The sequence below is a fragment of the Corapipo altera genome, unplaced genomic scaffold, assembly GCF_003945725.1.
Source record: "Corapipo altera isolate COAL_440 unplaced genomic scaffold, ASM394572v1 113, whole genome shotgun sequence".
NCBI lineage: Eukaryota > Metazoa > Chordata > Aves > Passeriformes > Pipridae > Corapipo > Corapipo altera.
The window spans coordinates 2,282,131-2,304,441 of record NW_020884895.1 but is presented as its reverse complement, the minus strand read 5'-3'; the positions used below and the strand labels follow the sequence as shown (position 1 = coordinate 2,304,441).

The window sequence follows — 22,311 nt, the reverse complement described above, 5'->3', positions numbered from 1 at the left end:
TAAATCTTTACGGTCCCCTTGAGACTGTCACCAGTGTTTTATTGTCTGCAGCTTCCTGACCCTCACCTGATAAATTAGGAACTGTAGAGATTAAAACGGAAATCTCATACATAATTTCTGAAGGTATTTTTGGGTTACCCTCTGTGGAGAAATAGGATTCTTAATAAGGGGAAATATGGGAACTGCTGCCTGCCTACGCACATGCCGCTGGAGACAAGACACTCGGGAGAGGAGGAGTTGCAAACACACAACTCGAGCATCTGCCTTTGCATCAGTTTGTACTCACAAAGAGCAAATCTACATACGCTGTATCTAAATGGAACTGTCTGGCACTGAGATTCATCTATCACTTTTTTACTGCTGTAGAAAGAAAGAAAAAGAAAAGGAAGCTAATGCACTGCTTACTTTTCACAGCTACTGAATTTTTCCCTATAATCTTCTGAAACCTGAACTTCGCTACAAAGGGGAGACCAGACCACTGAACCCTACCAACCAGAGATGGACACGAGACAGGACTTTCATTTTTAAGTCTATTTTGCACTCAGCAAGGCACAGGATAATAAAACTGGATACCAGCTTGGACATGGTCACAGTATCTCAAAATAGCAGATGACCAGTTCACTATACTGACCATGCTGGCCTTTCTTCAGGACCATCGTGGACCAGAGAGGAACAGTGAACTCTTGCGCCGTACACAAGTCCTGTGCAAAACACAGCTCCTGAACACATTCTGCTGGACACAAAAATGTCCCATCCTTTACATTTCTTGAACGGGTTTGGAGCTGGCAATGGATCTTTGTCAGCTCTCTCAGTAACAGGAGCACCCAAGCAGGACGACCCAAGTGACGAACAAGGAAACAAAGTGCGCTGGGCAGCGTTGCTGATCCTCCTGGTGATAATCCCCACCATTGGGGGGAACATACTTGTCATTCTGGCCGTGTCCCTGGAGAAAAAGTTGCAATATGCTACCAACTACTTTTTGACGTCCTTGGCAGTGGCAGATTTGCTCGTGGGTCTGTTTGTGATGCCCATTGCCCTCCTCATAATATTATTTGGTAAGTACAGCATGTTTGTTTCATCAGGCTTGCATATGGGGTACAATTTGGGGAGGTCTAATTTAAACAGAAAAACTGTTTGCTTTCCACCATTACAATTTTAAAAATCACTTGTATAGCAGCTGCTAAATCTTTTCTCCCTCTCACCTTAATAGAGCTTAATGCTTTTATGAGAAGTACAACTACTGTGCATATTCCTTCCTTTGAAACAAACCATTCCAAAATCACCCGAGACTTAAAACTGATTTAAATAGGAGTTGGACACAGGAAATTGCATTTTGTACAGTGTAATATAATTTTTAACAACATCAAAACAATGCTGGTATTTTTGTATTGGATATCATACTAATTGTAGGCAGTCTTCTCTTAAAAACCTTGAATTTAAGACTAAGTGTCTGTTCAGGACACTGAACAGGTTTTGAACTTTCGAGAAGTCAGGCACCTGATTTTACCTGGGTATTGACTCCAAGCTCCATGAGCAGAGATGGTCCCTGGCACCATCAGTGACAACAAACTTTACCAGTACCAGTTCCAGAGAAATTTATTTTCTCCCACCCTTGGGAAAGCAGCGGGTCTGTAAAGCATCACAAAGAATTAACTCATCTGTCAAGCCAAGGAAGCCTCAATCCATGTACCTAATGTTTGAAATTCAGATTTGTCATTTAGTCTGTTTCATATGAAATAAAATAGGGTTTTTTTCTACCTGAATGTACATTGGGTGTGACATTTTCTTTCCCACTAGTCCTTACAGAACAAGCATGATTTTTCCAAAGTCTCTCATGCCCAGCTTTACTTTAGATATTGCTTCTGACAATTAATCAGAGGCAGCTCCATGGGAAAGTCTCTCTCTTTTACTCCTAAGGTTTCTTTTAGAATACATTTTAAATGGTTTATTTTCATATCATAAATGGAAAAAACCCAATAAGACAGGTTTTTCAATAAACTTACAGATGTACATAGTTATCTTTAAGGTATAGACAGATACCACTGGGCCCTAGATAACGAAAAGCTGCAGGAGTTCATTTTTCCTACGCTAGGCTCTAAGAGTTGCCAGAGCAACAAGCAAACACAATCATAAACTTTATTTCAGAAAGGCTATCAGTAGCTTTTGTTTGCTGCAGAAAACTGGTATCACTTTATTAACAAATGTGTTTATTCACTAAATGCCTTGAGAATGAATTTCTGTATAATACAGACTGCTTCTCCCTAAACAGAAATGTAAATTGGAGCTCAGAATTCAGTGTTGAGATAATAAAGTGGTTTTTTCAAGCAACAGTTTCTAAAAAGAAAACTGAATGTACATAACTAAGACAGTAACTTTTAACTCAAAAAAACCAGCCACTCATAGAAAACCTTGATATGTCAAGTATGTGTAAGGAGGCAAGGAGCAAATATGCATTTACATATATACACACAGATACTGTAGCTGCTTAATTCCTGCCAAAGGTCTCATTAATAATAAAACTACTAATCACAACAAGTACTAGTATGGACTTGCAATCGACATAAAGGGAAGGCAAATTCTGGATTTTGTGGAGTTCTTTTTTTGGTGGTGAAGGAGTTTTTATGGTTTGGATTTTTTTTTTAATTATTTTCTTCTGCTAGACTAACCAATCTTTTCTTTATAACTTTATAAAGAGACTATTGCTCCTTAATCTCTCAATTAATCCAGTGCTGTGCCCTGGTTACAACAGTTTAAAGCATGCTAGGAATCTTAATTCAGAAGTCAAACAAAAACATCTTTCATGATGCAGGAAATTTACCAGAAGGTAGTAAAATCAGTTCTAATTAATGAAGACTGCAACCCACCTTCCACATCACAGTGGTTAAAACTCAAATTTCTCACACACAAGTCTCTCCTTGGCAGCCAGTCAGAAAACTGCTTTGCCTCTTCACCGACTGGGAGAAGATGCTGAGGTGTTTATAGGAGCTCAAAGTGTGAGCAAAACACGAGGAGTTACTGGAATGAAGCTAGAACAGACATTTAAATACATGACAAGTCTAAATCCTGAAGCTACATTAGCCAGATAACTACTTGAACAAAGAATAGTCATTGATAGCCAGACAGCAAACTAAATCCTGGCACTTCCACACAGGAATGTTTCCATAATAATGAAAGAGCCGGGTGCAGCTTCTAGATACCGAGTACAAATATTATGCTTCCGATTTGGGATTGATATCTAATTATGTGGAGAATATTTGAGGGAAAAGGTGTGAAATAAAGTGCAGTCACACTAAGATCCTGACTGCACAAATTAATGTGTCACAGGGTGTTCAAAACCTGCTACAGATATCGGTATGCTTACCGAAAAATCATCAGATTGTCTTTGTAATAAAGAGCTGACCCTCTTAAAAATAAGTAAATAAATGAATCTGTAACTCACTCCCAGGTGTAATGCCATGCTCAGCACATTATTTATTCTCAGCAGAGCAACCAAATGTGCTCTGGTACAAGCACACACAGCAATTTTAATTTAGGAGCGCAAGTGTCAGAATACATAAACATTTCATAGCTTTTATTCCTTCCTAAATTCTTCTCATTTCTTACAAAAAAAAAAGGCAGGCCCACTAGGAGATAATTTCATTCTCTGAAATCCAGCTTTCAAAACAGTTACCCAAATTTCTAACACTCAGAACTACAGAAGGAAAGCAAAAATGTTGCTATTCACTGGATAGTGAAATTAGCAAATAAATTTGAGAGATCCTCCCATTTGCAAAGCCTGCACCAGGAAGAAGTCTGATGTCCATGGTTTGATGGGCAATGGATTGCTTGGAGATAGTACATGTACCATATTTTAAAATATATTCTGTACTCCTGATAGTCATTCACTTAAAATCAGAAGGTAATGCTGCTTGTCCTAGGCTGCAAACCATTATTTTAATCTATCACAAGCAATCATCTTCCCCCATTACTGATGATGAACCACAACAACAAATCTTCCCTTCTCGCTTGTGCAAACTACCAGAGGAAACTATTTAATCAAGGGCGACTTTCCGAAATCTCAAATCTAAAGATAAGTGACAATAAGTAGGAAAACAAAGGTTTATTTCTCACAAAGCAAATATAATTAAAAAAATCAAACCATTACTTTAGTTAAATTAAAAAAAACTAGAGACCAGCCTGGAAACACAAAGCCTTGGCAGCCCACAGAGCCCAGTAGTGACATGACTGTGAACACCACACACAGCTCCAGACACACACCCCCTGATGCGAATGCTGAAGTTTACGATTAAAGGAGCTGGTGGCTGAAAGTATCCATTTCCGTCTCAGCAAGAGCATTATTATCTAACAGCAACACAGCCCCTTCTTTACAGGTAACACAGTTCTGCAGCCCTTATAGCAGAAGAACAAACAGTTTCTAAGTCTATTTAAAGAGCTCTCTTAATCATGCTTATACATGTACACAAGTAGTGCTTTCTCTCAAGCTTTCCGAAAACCTGTTGGCTTACAGCAAGAACAGCTCTTCTACACTGTACTTTGTTTTAAGGATTACACATTTCTACGGTATTTCCTATAAATAAAGTTTTTCTTAAATAAAGATTAATCAGGGGTAGACAGTTGCAGTAAAAGCTAATCTTATTTCTCTTAAGGTGCAAGACAAATCTTAGAGCATGTATTCTATCTTGTTTTGACTCAAAATAAGGAAAATCTGCAACAGCAGTACTGTTGAAGTACTTGGAGGATACGAGGCAAGGTTTGCAGGAAAAAGGAATTTGGCAGGACATACTCATTTTACCTTCTGAGTTATAAAGCAGGACAACGACCAAGCATGTCACTATCACATTCAAGGGTCAGAGATGCTTTCTGAGTCCTAAAGGGAAATTAATATTCCATCTTTTACTCATTCCTAAGACAACTGTGATAGACGCTGCCACCAGCACCAGGAAAGCACAATAACTCAACCCAGAGCAGTCCCTCAAACACCAGGCACAGAGTTTCTAACACAGGTGTAAACAACAAATCAAAGTAAGCTATAGCAAAATACACCACAGATTGAATCCTAGACAACTATGTGACTCTTCTGGACTTTGATGTATCAGTTTCATGATATTTGTTTCATTTAAATAATAACCATCATCTTCAGTCCTTATCAGAACTTATCATTTCTTATCAGTTACTGCATTTAAAGTCTACTTTGATTTTGTTTGGAAAAGAAACATCATCTCATACATGCAAATATAGTAGGACATAATGCCATAATCATGAATGTGATAACTTACTGCTTTCAGCACCTAGATCAAAACTAGACAAAAATAAAGAAAATACAAGGTTGCTCTGTTCAGTTGCATTTGTCAACTCACAAAAGGTCTTACAGCTCAAAAACATACAAGGTTGCTTGCATCAGATCAGTGTTTATATGTAACTATATTTAAATAAAGGAAAAGGGCCTTTTGTTGCAAGGCATTCAAGGGTTTTCTTCTTTAAACAGTAAATTAATTAAAAAATGAAAGAATTTATCACACTGTGATTCTCCAGAACACAAAGGAGTTATAATCAAGGGAGTGGCATGCATGTACGCTCTAAAAGAAGTATCAGCTGCTCACTTGAAGTCCAGCTGTGTTATCTGCCATCCTGCAAGTTGTAGAGCACACTTCCCATTGTTCATGTTTTATCTGAACTAATTCTTCACCACAAAGACAGAAGAAGTTGTCTTAATTTTCTGGAGTGAGCAAAAACATTTCAAGCCCATCAAATCAGTTATTTCTTTTAACTGCTTTTTTATTATTATTATTATTAGAGCTGGTTACATGAGCCAGAATACATTTAGGCTTTCCTTTTTAAAGGAAATCCATTTCAGAAATGCACCACACCTTACTGCCAGCTAAAAGTGCAGACACCAAAATTAAAGATGAGTAAGTGTTTCCTAATATACTAATTACCACTTTCTCACACCTGCCTGACAAGAGTGATTTTTCTGAAGCATAATTTCAACAATGAAATCTATTTTTAGGAAATAGGTATGGTAGATACTAAAATCTACCTGGTTAATAAATTGAAAACAGACTGCCTCTTTACCTTCTGCCTCACTGCCTATGTCATCCTCAGCTCAAGTCCTCTGCTTTGGGAATGGCTGAGGATCAGTTCAAGGCTCCATCTCTCCATTCCCTTCTGTTTAACACAGCAGGTTTCCCAGCGTAGGTAACAGTGTAGACAAATACTTGTTATGTGTGTCTTTATAAAATTTTCAATACTCTGGAACTTATAATTCAAGCCAAGGCAACACCATTATAATTTCTATCAGTCATATTGTGAAAAAACGTTACCACATTGGTAAGGCTGGACATTACAAAAGTCCAGCTCATTTGGCACTCTCAGCATGCAGATCTATTTATTCCAAGCAAGGAAATTAAAACCAATCTGATTTATTAGAAATGTCTTCTTTTTTTCCCCCTTAATGATCATTCAACAAAGAACTGATTTCTCTGGCAATATTATTAATGTGCCTACTGACTGAGCATGGCTGAATTTTATAAGGGAGGAGAATATATTTAGCAGATCAACTTCTACCATTAAAAACAGAAAAATCTTCCTTGTTCACACATTCTTCCTGAGGACTACAGAACATCCTCATAGACACACAGCACTGAAGTGCACATCAAAATGAACACTGCTAGCATTGGATTGCAATACTAAAGAGTGAAAATAAACCAATTAAGAAAAAAATAATCAGAGTTTCATTTGGTATTGTAGACATTGATAGGGGAGACACAGCTCTCAAAAATATGAGCCTTTTGGAAAGCTGAACACTATGAAACCTTTACCTCGGGCACCATGCAGTTGACAGACCCTATGTTTGCTATAAAGATTAACATTGAAGATGGATAACTACTATAAGAAACAGAATGTCAGACTTAAAATCCAAGCCATTGCTCTTGGGAGAAGAAAAAAAAAAAGGACACTCATGAAAGCATTCAATTTTTATAAAATCATTACTGAAACAGAACAGCCCTGCTTTGCCACTGTAGTGCTCAGTTGTATTTGCTCAAGTGACACAGCAAACTCATTTTAAAACTGTGTGAACTAGACTATTCAAAATCACCACTAAAGTTCAACCGTGATTTCACAATGACTGACTAATACACTGGTTATGACCCATTATCTTCTCCATTTAATGAAACCTTGAATCATAGGACTATCAAAGAGAAACAGCTGAAAATAATCATTTAGCAGCAGGCTTGCAAGAACCCATTTTTCATGAACTTTTTAATCCAGAGTCCTTGCCATAAAGAACTTCTGATCTAAAAGGGACAAAAAGACAGGGAAAGGCAATATGATGATCAATACGATGGCAGCAACCCTGGCAGTTAAGAGCTAACTAAAATCTAAGATAGAATCCAGCTGAGGCAGTGGCAAAGCTCAGTTCCTGTAGTACTATGAACTTCTCAAAGGCACTGATGCCACACACTGAAAATTCTCAAAAAGCTCAGATTCTAATGAGTTTTCTGTTCTCTTTCAGACAATACCTGGCCTTTACCAACTGCCTTGTGTCCTATCTGGCTGTTCCTCGATGTCCTCTTTTCCACAGCTTCCATCATGCACCTCTGTGCCATCTCACTAGACCGTTACATTGCGATAAAAAAGCCAATCCAGGCTAGTCAGTACAATTCATGGGCTACAACAATCATCAAAATCATCGTGGTTTGGCTCATTTCAATAGGTATGTGAGACATGGAGACTGGAAAAGGAACACAGAAGCTTTTCATGTCTAAAACAATAGGTGAAAGCTGGGCAAAATGGAAAATTTAGTCAAGTATTATTGATTAGCAGACCCCAACACCCAGGCTGGCCTAAGTCCACCTCTTGGATCACATATAGATACATCAGAAAAATCTGCCTGAACTGCTGCTCCTTATCAGGCTCACCAGAAAGGCCAAGGATTGAGTCAGGATAATCATCACTTTTCTTCATAGTCCTGAAAGTTCCAAAATCAGAAGACTATATCCATGTGCATAACAGGTCTCCCATGAAAGCAAGATTCGTGTTCCTGTGGTGGTATATTCTGTCCCAAACACAGTCTTAAGCCTTGATTAGATGCTGGCAAAATCTGTGCCTTACAGTTGCCCCATGAAGCAAGTACAGAAAGGTTTTAGTTACTTATACCAAACACTGAAATCTAAATAAGTGGCTGGGAACATCCACACTGAAGACTAAGACGCAGTGCCATACAGCATATAGAAAGGTTATTATCTAACAAAACCCCCCCCAAAACAACAAACCCTGAACAGTTTATACAAAGGATAACAATGTACAGACCTTTATGATATTAGCATCTCTGTGATGTGCATGCAACACTTCACCTGTCTTTGAAACAATGTGGAAACATTTAATTCAAATAACTTAATGCACACTGCAGGCACCCATAGTGCTGTATGCTCTGTGTGCAAGAGAAAACAAAATTATTCTCTTTATTAAGGCATACGATGCATAGGAGAATGGGTACATCCACCTTCGTGGCTGAGGCAAATGTGCCTAAACCCAAAATTTCTGACTTTAAAAAAAAAGGAAAACTTAGTATGACAACGTACTTACGAGTTGACCTTTTAATGTCTGATTTATTGCCATTAACCACTGCTGTACTTTTCAATTTCTTTTTATCTAACACAAACCTACTCTTCAGCTGAGCCAGATTCTCCAAATCAAAGGTTAATTTGGTTCAATTCTTATATTAAATGTTTGCTGTATCTGAAGGTGTGCCTCTAATTGAGAAAGGGATCAAGTTGCTGGAGGGTAACCCATTTTTCTCACTGCCTTCAACCAACTTCAGTAAGGGAGCAGCAGAGGAATACAGTAAATCCCTAGATCTCATTAAGTGGTATCAGAAAACAGCACAAATAACCTTCACCAGACAGCAAGGAACCTGTTGTTTTTGTTGTAATGTCAGACTGCTGGCAAATGAAGTGCTGACTGTAATTTAGTGGTTATAAAAAATTCATTTAAAAGACAAGACTGCTAACATTTTTTTAAACGAGTGGTGAATTACAGAGCTAGCCATCCTCATTTAAACACTCCTAAATATGCAGGAGACTTTAAACAACAAACCCATCTCAAACACATACTGCATAATTCTGGCAACTATTTAACTACTTGTATACATGAAAGAGTCAACCAGAGTGAAAAAAATCAGCTGTCTGTGTCCAGTCACTTGGTTAATTTAAGAAGGAAAGACAAGACTTATGTATTTATAAAACTGCCCTTCAAAAAGTGCAAAGGTTACTCTGGAGAAAAAAAAAAGTTGGCATTATAGAAATACATTTCACTGGAGGAGAAAGCCATACTAATTCCAACAACTAGAGTCAAAGCAATTCATGTGTTTTACACTTGAAAAGTTGGCCACTTTATACCACTTCCTCAATCACTAAGGGTTAGGCCCAATCTCCTTAGAAAGGGCACTCTTAGAGCTCAGCTTGCCAAGTCTTACAAGTACTGTTTGCCCAATTACTCACGTGGTGTCTGTCACCCTGTGCCTGCTCCAGAGCTCAGGAATTACCTTTCTTTAGAAACCCCCGAGGCTTCAGACCCAGTGAAGAGATTGCAAGCAATTACCATATGCTGAAGTACTTGTTTTTTCTCCTGTAGGCATTGCAATCCCGATCCCTATCAGAGGCATTGAAGATGGAAACAGCAACTCCACAAACATCACGTGTGTCCTGATGCCTGATCGTTTTCATGACTTCATTCTGTTCGGCTCAGTGGCTGCGTTCTTCATTCCCCTGGCTATCATGATTGTCACCTATTTTCTGACAATCCAAGTGCTGCGCAAGAAGGCCTATTTGATCCACAAACCGCCCCAGCGCTTCACTTGGTCAACAGTGTCCACAGTATTCCAGCGTGACACAACACCCGCCTCCTCACCAGAGAAGGTGGCCATGCTAAACGGCTCCAGGAAGGACCAGACTTTGTCCAGTGACATGCCTCTCTGCAGGACATCTACAATTGGGAGGAAGTCCATGCAAACCATAACCAATGAGCAAAGGGCATCAAAGGTTCTGGGGATTGTATTTTTTCTTTTCCTGCTGATGTGGTGCCCATTTTTCATAACAAACATAAGTTCAGTTCTGTGCAACTCCTGCAAGAAGGAGGTTTTCCAAAAGCTTTTGGAGATATTTGTTTGGATAGGATATCTATCCTCAGGAGTGAACCCTCTTGTATATACACTCTTCAACAAAACATTTAGGGAGGCTTTCAGCAGGTATATCACTTGCAACTACCAGACCATAAAGCCTATCAAGGCCCTGCGGAAGCGCTCCAGCAGGATCTCTTTCAGAAGCTCTGTGGCAGAAAATTCCAAACTCTTTGTCATGAATGGGATGAGAAACGGGATAAACCCCATTATGTACCAGAGCCCAATGAGGCTGAGGAGCTCGCCCATCCAGGCATCATCAGCCATTCTGCTGGACACCTTGCTGCTCACTGAGAATGAAGCTGATAAAACAGAAGAACAAGTCAGCTACGTATAGTGGAACTGCAGCCGTGTCTGTATATAGCAGTGCTGTATGTATTATTCTAGATAACTGTGCTATAAGAGGGTATAAATACTATTGTTTTCTGTTATTTATGCAAGCAATATCTTATAAATTTATATTAATTCCTCTCCTCCAAAGACTTCTCTACTTTAACCCCAACCTCATGGTTGCCATGGCGGCAACCACAACTTCATTCCATGAAAAATGACTCATGCAGAACTGTAGCCTAAGGAAGAGGGAAATAAATAAAACCTAAATCAGTTTGAGTATGTGACTTCAGTTCTCATCATCTTCAGTCTCTTCAAAGCACATCTTTGTAAGAAAAGCATTTCTGTACAAACACTACTATAACATTCACTCTGGCAAGAAGACAAAACCCTGTAGGTTGATGGTCTACAATGCAAGTAGCAGGAGGATGCACGATCGTTGGTTTTAATTTAAATCTCTGTCCACAGAGCAGCCCACAAGCTCACTGCATTCCCTCCTACAGATACATTCCTCTGCTGAGACTGAGTATCCACATACGAGCTTTTCTTGTTCTCTCAGGGTATGTAAGCCACAAGAAGAATCACTTGCTCCAGAGACCGTTGTACATGCACATTCCACAAGGCATGATTAAACATTCCGTGTGCAGAAATCATCTCTTTACTGTAGGGGCAGGCAGAATCTCTCAGCCACCTGGATTCCATCTCCATTATACTCACACATGCATAAGCCCAGTATTGTCAGATTTGTTGCAGAAAACTGTCCTTTTATCTTTTCATGCTAAGAAAATTAAATATTTAATAAAATCAGAATGATATATGATCAATGATCACAAGTAAAACTGGACAGGCAGTGCCTGGAACATCCCTATAACTTATATGAACAAACTTCTTTTTTTATGACTATGGAAACTTCAGCAAAAGCTTTCCCTCATCCCATGTAGCTCACAGAAAGTACAAAAATCACAGACAGAATAGTTATTTCAAATGAAAATAAGAGCAAGTGTTTTAAGAGACAGCAGAGACAACAGTTCATTGTGGTTTATCTTAGCTCAAAATTATTTAATTGGACTAATTGGCATAAGATTGGAGCTATAGAATTTGTTTTCATTTTTCATGTTTTTAGCATTCTTTAGTTACACACTAAAATTATGTTCAGCAAAAGGCTTAGGTTTTTTTCATCTGCAGAACAGAAAGTACTAAAGATAACGTGTCCTTCTAACATCTGTTTTTATATATTTAATTTAAAACATATGCAAGCTGCAAACAGAGCAACTGCCAGAGAGTTCCAGGAGAAAGCATTAAAAATACATTTGTGGTACTTACTGTAAAAGTTGTCTTCTTCCTCTCCTTTTTGGTGATAGTAGCCATTTAAGTCAGAAAAAGCTCTAACTGCTCTCACTCCTCTTTAGACAACCGAAATTTGTTTAGGAAGATTCTGTATTTAAAAACCACAATTGATCGACTGCTATAGCTATGAAAGATACCTACTCTTAAAAATGTTTGAGAATCAAAAGCTTTTAATAAGACTTAGATTACTTTGAAGCTCAAACGGAGGGAGTAGCATCAAAAAATCACCAAACCCTCCAAAACTTCCAGCTACATAGCTGAAAACATCAAAGACCAGTGCCTTATTTAACCTAGAGCAGGTGCTCTGAGACCAGGTAAAGGCACGACCACATCCATGCACAGAGTGATCACAGCAAAAAAACTTTAAAGCATCATTTGCAATGCAGGAACCAGCCTTCCTGAGGAATAACACCAAGAGGCAAACAGGTACAGTACAGTTCTTGAGGGGTTATTGCCCAGCAGTCAGAGAGCAAGAAGTCATCTTTGAAAACTTCCTTGATACTTAAAAAAATCCACATTAATTAAAAAAAAAATGTTCATATAGCAGGCAACAAACATCTAATTTCAGCAACAACTTAAATTTTCCCTTTCCAGAAGAAACACGGCAGCTGCCTCACAGCATCTAGAAAAAAGAAAGTGGTAACTTTCTTCTCTTCTGTTTGACCCCGTTCTTTTACAGCTGTCAGTCTGCAATCTGTCTTACATGAGGAGTAATCTGCCCTTAGTGTCCCACAGAGAACAATTTCAAGGACCCTCTGTAATCAGTGCTTAGACTCCACGAACAGGAAATAAACCTTGAAGAAGTCTCACCCAACAAAGATGTATCTTCTCAAGCCAGTATACTGATTTCTCAATTCTAGTAACTGTAAATAGAAGCTCAACATGTTCCAGTTACTGAATTTAGTCAGCAACAATAAACCTCAAGCAAAAGGACAAGTGACTAATCAAAAACCCAGTCTTCCTACAGAGAAAGGAAATTTCTCCATAGACAGAAACACATCAGCAAGAATGCAAGAACATTCCAATTAACACACTAAGTGTAAGAAGACATTGTCCACGGACAAAGCAAACAAGCTGAGACTTCAGGTAACAGCCTTGGAAAGCAGAAGGACAGAGCAAAAAGAAAGATGAAGAGAGATGCACAACTGTGAAACAAGAACATAATGCATGGCAGAATCTTGTTTTAGCAACTGTTTCTACAAGAAGAGATCTGAACAGAGACGTCACCTTCATTAGCAAGACAAAATCAGAGTCACTGCAAGCTACTGTAAGAAAGCACAGGTTTGTTGTATGGTAACTAAGGACAACACTTTGTGTGGTATCAACAAGCGAGGTAAGAGGCTCAGGACTAAAGCACCATCTTTAGGTAACAAAAATTTGTAAAATATATTTTTACGTACCGGCTGTGAAGTGAGAGTATTCTTATAACTTCCAGACAGCAGCCTAAATAATAATCAATATAAGCTTTGCAGTCACTTGGTAGTAGAACACAAGGACATTTTTACAGGAGAAAGTCCCATTTAACACAAAAGAAGCAAGAATGGATTCCTTTTCCGGGAGCAAAATGCTCCCAATTCTTTCAGAATCTGGCCCATGCCAAGTCAACCACCTGGCCAGCTCTATGGCCTCTCTACACTCCATAACTTACACAGTTACCTTGTTCAACTTTTCTCATTATCACAAAAACTTTTATCTGGCATATTTAATTTCTTTTTAAACTACAGAAAAGTCAGACAAACAAAAGTCAAAGTTGATCTGCAACATCCAAGCACTACGGGAAGGAACACAATTTAGAAGAACAGTGGACAAGTACTCTGTTTTTGTTGTTGTTTAATTATTTAAAATACATTAGGAGATACTTAGTTAATGTTCTGGCTGTCTATGTAATTAAAAATTACAGCACAGTCATGGGCATAAGGACTCAGCAGTCTTGCAGAGAGGAAAATAATGGAGTTCAAAGACTAATAGAATAAGTGCCTTGAAATGCAAATGAAAGGATTACCTTAAAAAAACTAAACAAAACCAAAAATCAACAAAAAAACAAACACAAAACTCTCACCAAACCAAACAAACAAAAAAACCCAAGCAAAGTCAACCAAACAAAATCCCAGCCTTTAAGTCACCCTGAGAAAGAGAGAAGCAAGAAATTCAGCTAATCTCAAAAGTGGTAGAAAATGCATTTCACGAAGCCAGTACTAAACCATCTTGGGTTCTGTATGCTGCAAGCCTTTAGTTCAGATTCTATCAGAAAACTTACAGGCATCTAGAAAAATGTATTAATCACTTATCTTATATCCTCCAAGAGTAAAACTCTTCCTAACCATATCACATGAGGCCATACTACTATCAATTTTCAAATGCAAACACAGTTAAAATACCCCAGTGTTAAGCAGAAGTCAAGGCACTGAGAAGAGAAGCTGATGCCATAAAGCTGTTCACCAGCACACAAGAGGCACGTCTGATTTTTTTATAGTGCTTCACAGAAAGTGTTGTTTTTCTACACTGTTTTCCTATCGTGGAAAAATCCATATCGCTGCAAGTTGGTATAAGAAAGCAAAGGCATTACTCTCCTAAATCTTTTTCTAGGGTGCTGTATGTAACATCAGACTTAAAAGCAAGGTAATGTAAGGACTGCAAACCTTGTAAAGGCACAATTGAACAACCTGGGGCCCTGGAGCTCAAGGAACAGAACACTTGCCAGAGCTCTTCCGGCTTTCTGTCTTCCAAGTTGGAGCCAGGAGTCCCAGAGTTCTGGTCAGTTCTCAGCACTGACTTAATATTACCATAGAGCATTAGATTTCTTTCTTCATACTGATAAAGATGCCAACATACAACTGCTAAGAAGCCTGCCTTTGCTTCACTTCCCCTTTGCCTTTCTAGGCAACCATCAACATGGCAAAAACAATAGTCAGGAGAAAAGCAACTCCCATAATTTTGCTTGGGCATGACACCATGGTGTTCACTATCAATGTCCATTCCCAGGAGACACGCTGTTTTCTCCAATGGAAAAAGAAGAGTTTTGCCCTGCAGAGAAGAAGAGGAAGCTTTTTCATTTTAAAATGGGAAGCTAGGTACAAAAATAGGAAAGACAGCTTGCTAAAGTGTCCGTTTTTACTCTTATTTTTAATCATTCATGTCAACACATGCCACAGCTCAGATTCCTTCCATCCAGGTATCAAGGTCCTTTCCAATCTCTGAAAAACAACATCATGCTCTTAAAAATTAGGAGCTTCTTGCTCTCTAAAGGATCCTCTTGATAAATGCCCTACACAGGTACTGACAACTCATTTTCAAATTCATTAAATCCCACACAACAAATGAGCCCTTTATTCTGCAAGACACAGATCAATATTCCCTAAAAAATCCAACAGGAAGTTTTTGCCATAAAAAAATAATTAGTCAGCTTCATTTAAAGGCTCAAAGAATCTCAGTGTTTTTGATTACTTAATTTGACAGTTCAGTTGCTTGAACAGTAGTTTTAAAGCAAATTCAAGGACTTGGTCAAACAACCAAATTAGTTCTAATTCTCACTGCTTAATATGTCCAGTTAGCCAGTTAGAAAACCTTCGTGTGTACAGTCCTAGAGAAGGAAAATATTTTTCTGTAATTAGAGGGGGAGAACATAGTAGATTGGCTTCTCTCTCTCTTTTCATGCACATTGTGATTAAGTGATCTGAAATCTTTATATAGAAGCCTATAGGTTTATTATAGGTACTGTTTTAGGCCTTATGGAGCAAGCAACTTCCTGAAGGATTAACTTTGGAGTTTTCAGTAGGGTACAAGCTGGGCTGAAGGAACTATGTCAGGTTTGCACCAATCATTAATTTACTTATCTGTGTAGACATTCCAGTTTATAGGAGGAAGTTGAAACACTTCTGAGATTTTCGAAAGCTTTTAAGTGATAAAAGGCTCTGAGCCCTACATTCCAGAGTAAATAAAATCTCATGCATATAAGTAGTCCAGAACAAAGAGAAAACAATGGCAGGGAAAGAACCAATGTAAGATATCATACTGTATTCCTTGAAACAATGAATGTATTTGTGCAATCTGAATGTACAGTTATAATTCTCATTAGAAGTTGATTAATTTTGCCAGATGCCAAGAGACTTCTCCAACATGTTCCAGTTTGGTCAGTACAGACACACAGCTCTGTTTCCAGTTTCAGACCTGCAGCTAAAGGCATTTTCAAACCAAAAAGACTTAATTGAAAGTCTGTGGTTTCTTCTGATTATAATAAGATTTCTGCTACTTCCCTATCACTGAAAGGGACCCTTATTCTCCTCTCCCAGGAAGACTGAATAAGACAAAGATAAAATGGGTTGAAGAGTAAACAAAACCCTTTTAAGCTTTCCTATGCAAGAATTAACAAGCAGGTATGTTTCACTAAATTCCTCTTCTTCACAATTAAAACACTGAAGAAGTCACTGGTATGGATCATTAGAGTCACTGTCATTCTCATACTCAGTTACCCAGATCATCTGCCATCTGCCTTCTGGATAAAGGTGGGCCAGAGGAGTTAAAGAAAACAAACTGTCCAAGTCTTCCTGGAATAAAACCCAAGTGTATCTGATCTGTTTGCCTTAAAACAAATATACAGTGTTAAAATACCAAAGGCTATGTAAACACAAAGAATACAAAAGCAGGAAACATTATTATTTCACTTGCATCATCCTAAAATGACAAACTGAACATGAGCCATGCAGAGTTGTCCATGTTTGGGTAGGCTACACTTATCAGTTGAGACTACACCTTCCTTTTGGGAATCTCTAGAGGCTGCATTGTTCCCTCTCCTGCCCTTAGGCTTTTCCCAACAATACTGCACCATGGCAAAAGCAGCATCCTACAACTTAAGTCCTACTTCCCCATGACTCTCACTCCCCTGGACTTCACAACTCCTATGAGAGCATTAAACTTTTATAGTTCATGATTTGAAGCACTGGTGCATCCCACATTGAGGCTTTCTCGCAAATCAGATTTGTTCTATCCATAAAATATTTACCTCCTCATTTTGTATATAAACTAAAGTGTTTAGATACACTGCAGCACTGCTCTAACAACATAAAAATAAAGTTGACTACATAAACTAATCACATCTCACTCTGCCATATCAACAAAGATCAACTCATGATATAAAGTGGTAAAAATTAAGATAAAAATAATTGTTTCCATTTCTAAAAAGCAAAACACATTTATCATGTTTTCCATCTTATCATAATAGTCTTAAAAAAAAAGCTGACCAGAAATCACGAGCACCTTAAATGCTGTTTTCCAATAGCCACAAATATTTTATAAACCACTTCAGTAGAAAAAAGGAACAATATATAAATATCAACAATAAGGTAAGTTTGCCATCTATGATCACTGGCAAAAGGATCAGGACTGGGAAAACAGAAACACATTACAGTAGCCAAGTTAACACATCACTTTTCTGCTTGTTATTTCACAATACAGCTTCTTGTCCAGCCCTGCATCCACCCTGCAAGCTCCAAACATCTCAAGCCTTATTCATGCCTCTCTACCATTTTACAGTAACATTTTACTTTGAAGTGTTTCCTGTAAGAAGTGGCCATTTTTAAAAGAGGGAAGATGTAAAGTCAGAGGTCTTTATGCTGTACTATTTTGACTGTCTTGTTAGCTGGGAAGAGGAAGAAAGGAGGAGGCAGTTTTGAAACAATTCCCTTGCATCAGAGTATTTTCTGATAATTTAATACAGCGGCATGAAAATGATCTGTTGCAAAATATATAACTAGTGCCTAATTTTTGTTTGGCACTAAGCCAAGGGGGTAAAAAGCCACACCAAACCCTACAGCCAGCAAGCTGTGCTTTCCATTCCTCAGTCTGAAACCATGGACTGCTTCTAAATAATTAACACCAAGAATTACTAGCAACACCACTGCTGGTCAAGGTTCAATTCTACGTACAGGGTCCCCTGAAAAGCTTCGGGGAGCCCAGGAAAAGGCCAAGGAAGGTAACTTTTGTACTATATGAACAGGACCCTGCGATGTATTCTGAAACTCAAGCAGTATGACTGATATTGCTCTGCTGTCTTGGGTGACCTGCCTGCAGACGTTCCCACAGCCAGGCAAGTGTGCATCCAACATCCCAGAGTGTAACTGGTACAGTAGCACTAACCCCTGCTCTCCTAAACCCTTCTAAAGTCTTGCAGCATAGCTGATGTTTTGAGCAATGCCCAGAGCACATCAAGTGTTCCTTACATGGCTGACCCTCAAAGTACCAGAGGAACTGCTGAGCAAACACAGCCACTGATGCTGTTGCAGAAGCAAGAATTTCACCAACTTTTCATGTTTACACCAAGCTGTAACTGGGTAATTTGGTATCTTTCATAACACACTAGAAAATTTAAGCTTGTAGTTTTCAGGTAAAACTTAAGAACCTGGACTAGAACATGGAATCTAAACCTTGATTCATGAATTTTGAATAATGAAGAAGCCACACATATTCTTTTGGAGATTTTTCCAGTAATTCGAAGTACAAGAAAAAAAAATTTCCATGCTTAAAAAATATCAAAAAGTTAGTCTTCAAGCTCAAGCAAAACCTTGTTGCTCTAAAAATTAAATGCCATGTTTTATTGTGTTATGTTCTACCACATTTTACTCTGATATTGTGCTGCTTTCATTAACTGCAGCCATAAAAGTCAAGATGTGCTCTTGAATGTACACAGAGTTGCATGTATGTGCTAGCAAGGAAGACTCACAGAAGTAAACAAGGACAGCAAAGCCTTACAGAATGTTCTGCTATGCAAATGTATTACCTAAAAATAGCGGGTTTGTGATGCTTACAACACTTTTTAGTTCAAATCCAAGAGGAAGAACATTTATTCACAGATAGTTGTAACAGCAGGAGAAAAAAAACTAGGTACTTATGCCACAAAGTGAGTTTGTGGGCTGTAGTTCTGTCATGTTCAATCAATGGTGCTTTTAAGGAAATTACTACTCTCTGACTGGGTAACCTCCACCCTTACTTGGATTTTATTATTCCTATAGGAGGAACAGACAGAAGCACAAGTCTGAGCTACTCCTGCTGCTGTAGTGTACAACCCAGCAGATGAACTCACAGCTCCAGCATCTTCAACCCTGCACTAATGCCATGAATTCCCAAAGAAAAACTTAGAATGCATTAAACAAATTTATTCTCTTATTTCAATCCTGACTTCACAGTTCCCTTTCTGTAACCACATACAAAGAATTCAATGAGAACTCTTCTCACAGGAGCTCCAGCCATGTTTCTTCATCTACAAGAAGATTAATTTCTGGGGCTTAGCCCACTGCCACAGACCTGCTCACCTCGCATCACAAAACCCTTCATTCAAAAGCTTTGTATACCCAGCAGCTGACAAATAACTGACTGTTGACAGTATTCAATGCTGTATTAGTGGCCTTTAAGACAAGCAAATGCAGTTAGACTTCAACAAACAACAGTACTAAGAAAGAAGTGTCACTTCAGTAGTGAAATCTGACTCCCAATCACTTGTTCTTTATGTCTCTGCACACCTGCAGTGTTGAGCTGGACCAGAGCACAGTTAGTACCAACTTGCAGTTTCAGCAAACAGGAAAGGTAACCGTAAAACCAGCACCCAGACCCCTACACAGACAGTTCTTTCCAGGAACTGAAATACAGCTTTTGGTTTACACCTAGAGAGAGTAATGCCAGGGGTGCTCTGTGGGGCTGTCTGAGCAGAAAATCCCTTCCCTCGTTGCATGGGAATGCAGGGGTCTGGGCTAGACAAGCCAAGGGCTCCCTCCAGAGCAGTGTCTTAAAGCAAACAACTCATCATGTATGTTGTGAAAGTCATCGAGTGAAAAGTGTTGGCAACTACAACAGCCTGATCCAAACCTTTTGCCAGTGATAATCAGCTAAAAAGCTTTAGTCCTTGGCTACCAAGTAAGGTGGGCACTGGAATTTACAAGGAAATGCTCGTCCCTATTGTACAGGTAGGTGTTGGACTGCACCTCTCCAGAAAGGGAAGGGAAGAGGCAGGATAATATCTTAACCACTGCAGAGCAGGTGAAAGAGTCAAAGATGATGGCACTAATTTTCTCATTGCTGGATATGGAGAGAACAGGTCCTGAACTATGTTGCTCCAACCAGATGCCAGCACATGGTAAATGCTTTAGCTCAGAGCCTCGAAACCTTCTCATTTTGGTAGGAGCTACTGATGTCCAACTATGTTTTTCATTTGTTGAAAAGAAAAATTATACTGAAATCTGAGATCAAAAGGGCTTTGTCACAACCTGTTTGGAAAATAGATGCCTGAAACTATGGAAGGCCTGCATGGAATTTTCGTTCTGTACACAGATGCAGAAGTCAGTTAAACAGACCCCTTGGCTTCAGGAGAGGCAGAGGTTGCTGTGCAGCCCAGAACAAGCTGTGCTCATCAGAAACAACAGAGCAGAAGCGCTGGGGAGACGCCTGCTGCCCACAGAGAGAATCCATCCTGTTTGTAAACCACATCCAATTGCTGCCAGATTATCCTTCAGATAAAATGGGATGATACAGAGTCACTTCTACATGAGGAACAAATGGTAAATGACGAATTGACCTCTCACATCAGTAGCCCAAATTTTTAATCCCATCTTTAAGAACCTCTCATCCTGCTTTTAAGGACAGTCACTAACACAGAGATGGGAACACAGATTCTTAAATTACAAGTGTGGACCCAAGGATGCACTATCTCCTCTCAGACACCCTCAAAGGCTGCAGTTTGGCTCAGTGCTTGGATTCCACAGATTACTGTATTAACAGATGAAGGTGTAGTCCTTGGGGAGCCTTCCAATTCCCCAATTTAATTAAAAAAACCAAAAAATCCACCTCAAATGCCCCTTAGCTAGGGAACTCTACAGCAGTACAAAATACTACTTCAGCAACAGATTTCACTTTAGAGAACCAAAGCAAACATTGTGACTGTTTCATGATGGGCTCACATTACAATGTAACCCCAGTAACCTGTCAGGGTTTACCATTGGAAACTTAAAAAACAAAATCTATTTCAAGGTCGTTCTTCAGGTTTTTTTACCTGAAGTCACAACCTCCAGGAACATTTTAGATGGCCATTAGGCAGATATATTCATCTGAGTACTGCTGCCTTCAAGAGGCCTGGCACAAGCGTGATATATTTAATTTTTCATTAACTCTCAATCCTACAAATATTAATTTTTCATTCTATTAGTCAACTTCATCTAACTCTGTTCAGACAATTAAGCCATAAATCTGGAAACCAACAGAAAGACTCATTAAGCATCTGCTGAACATTAAGGAAGGCTTCTAATTCTGAACCAAGTTTTATTCTCTCTCAGTTTTTTAACTTTTCAACACTCAATCAGTTAGCAATTGAGTCATTTTATGAAAGCAGTAGCACACATTTCCTGAAAAAGTAACAGACATCAAATTGAAGGCTGTAGAAGTGACCAAGGAAGATACTGTACCTGAACAGAATGAAACCAAGGGACTCCACAGCTGCCCGCCTCACGTCATCATTCACATCGCTCACCTACAAAAGAGAAAACAGGACATTCACAATATAGTTATAACACTTGAGGACTCTGCAACATTTCAGGCCAGGTGGCAGTTATTTGAGAAAAAAGGATTACAGGGAAAGTTAGTTAACAATCATGTACAGCCTTAGCTGAAACAGCCTCATCCTTGTTCACACACTGACTGTAAGCTGATCAAAGAGCAGACAGAACTCATCTTTTACAGATTAAATTGTATTTTTTTCCAGCCCATCATTACACAGACTATTCACCGCAAGCCTGTTACCAACTGCTTCAGGTTCATGTTTTATTATTTTAATAGGTTCCTTTTCTGTGATACCAGGCTGAATATTCTCTTGCTGAAAGTCTACTTGCCCTAATGTTGGAAGGCCCTATTAGTACTCGTACTATGAAAAGCTTTCATCACTTCCCAATCTCTGATCTAGACCAGAATATTAACACTGCAGACACAAAGCCTGTCAAAGTGACGTGCTTACTTTCTCACCACAAATTTCTCCCTATGTGCTCCTAAGCCCACAGTACTTACAGCCACATGCAGTAGGCGTCTGATGGCCTTGTTGTTCCCTGAGCCACAGTATGCCATAGCTACAGTGTACATGCCAGAACGACGGAGAATCGGATCCTGGAAGAGAAAGCATCAATATTTAACATCCATCCCAACGGTGACAGTAATTCTGACCTTAAATCTGTTCTACTCTTGGGCCTGGAATCTGCAAACAGGTAGCATCACTGCTTAATTGTTTATCTGGGATGAGTAAGGGGACAGTCATCAAAGCAGGGTTGTCATTATCAGTTCCAGGGGTACTATGCCACAGGCTGCCAAGGAGTATATGGCAGTTGTGTCATTCTGCTTTTTACTTGCTATCTGCTGTTGACCACTACTAGAGCCACCCACAGCAACCCTCATCTGTTTTTAACCATTATGTCTCCTTGCTGCTGCTCACA

The 22,311-nt window shown here is 39.0% G+C and overlaps 2 protein-coding genes across 2 annotated transcripts in view; one reads left to right on the top strand and one right to left on the bottom strand.

Annotated features, from left to right (window-relative positions):
- Window positions 1-22,311, bottom strand: part of PSMD1 (proteasome 26S subunit, non-ATPase 1) — a 71,201-nt gene that overhangs the window by 33,974 nt on the left and 14,916 nt on the right. Inside the window, exons 15-16 of the mRNA XM_027647257.1 lie at window positions 21,893-21,988; window positions 21,298-21,362 (exon numbers count right to left, since the gene is read on the bottom strand). Coding sequence (XP_027503058.1) covers window positions 21,298-21,362; window positions 21,893-21,988 — 161 coding nt within the window. The remainder of the gene's footprint in view (window positions 1-21,297; window positions 21,363-21,892; window positions 21,989-22,311) is intronic.
- Window positions 258-10,771, top strand: HTR2B (5-hydroxytryptamine receptor 2B). The gene is made up of 3 exons (XM_027647258.1): window positions 258-1,055; window positions 7,514-7,714; window positions 9,634-10,771. The coding sequence occupies exons 1-3, from the start codon at window positions 746-748 to the stop codon at window positions 10,512-10,514; spliced, it is 1,392 nt and encodes a 463-aa protein (XP_027503059.1). The 5' UTR covers window positions 258-745; the 3' UTR covers window positions 10,515-10,771.

Coding starts and splice junctions, on each gene's coding strand:
- HTR2B (XM_027647258.1), top strand. CDS start 746: ATGTCCCATCCTTTACATTTCTTGAACGGGTTTGGAGCTGGCAATGGA. Junction 1,056..7,513: donor CCTCCTCATAATATTATTTG/GTAAGTACAGCA, acceptor GTTCTCTTTCAG/ACAATACCTGGCCTTTACCA. Junction 7,715..9,633: donor GGTTTGGCTCATTTCAATAG/GTATGTGAGACA, acceptor TTTCTCCTGTAG/GCATTGCAATCCCGATCCCT.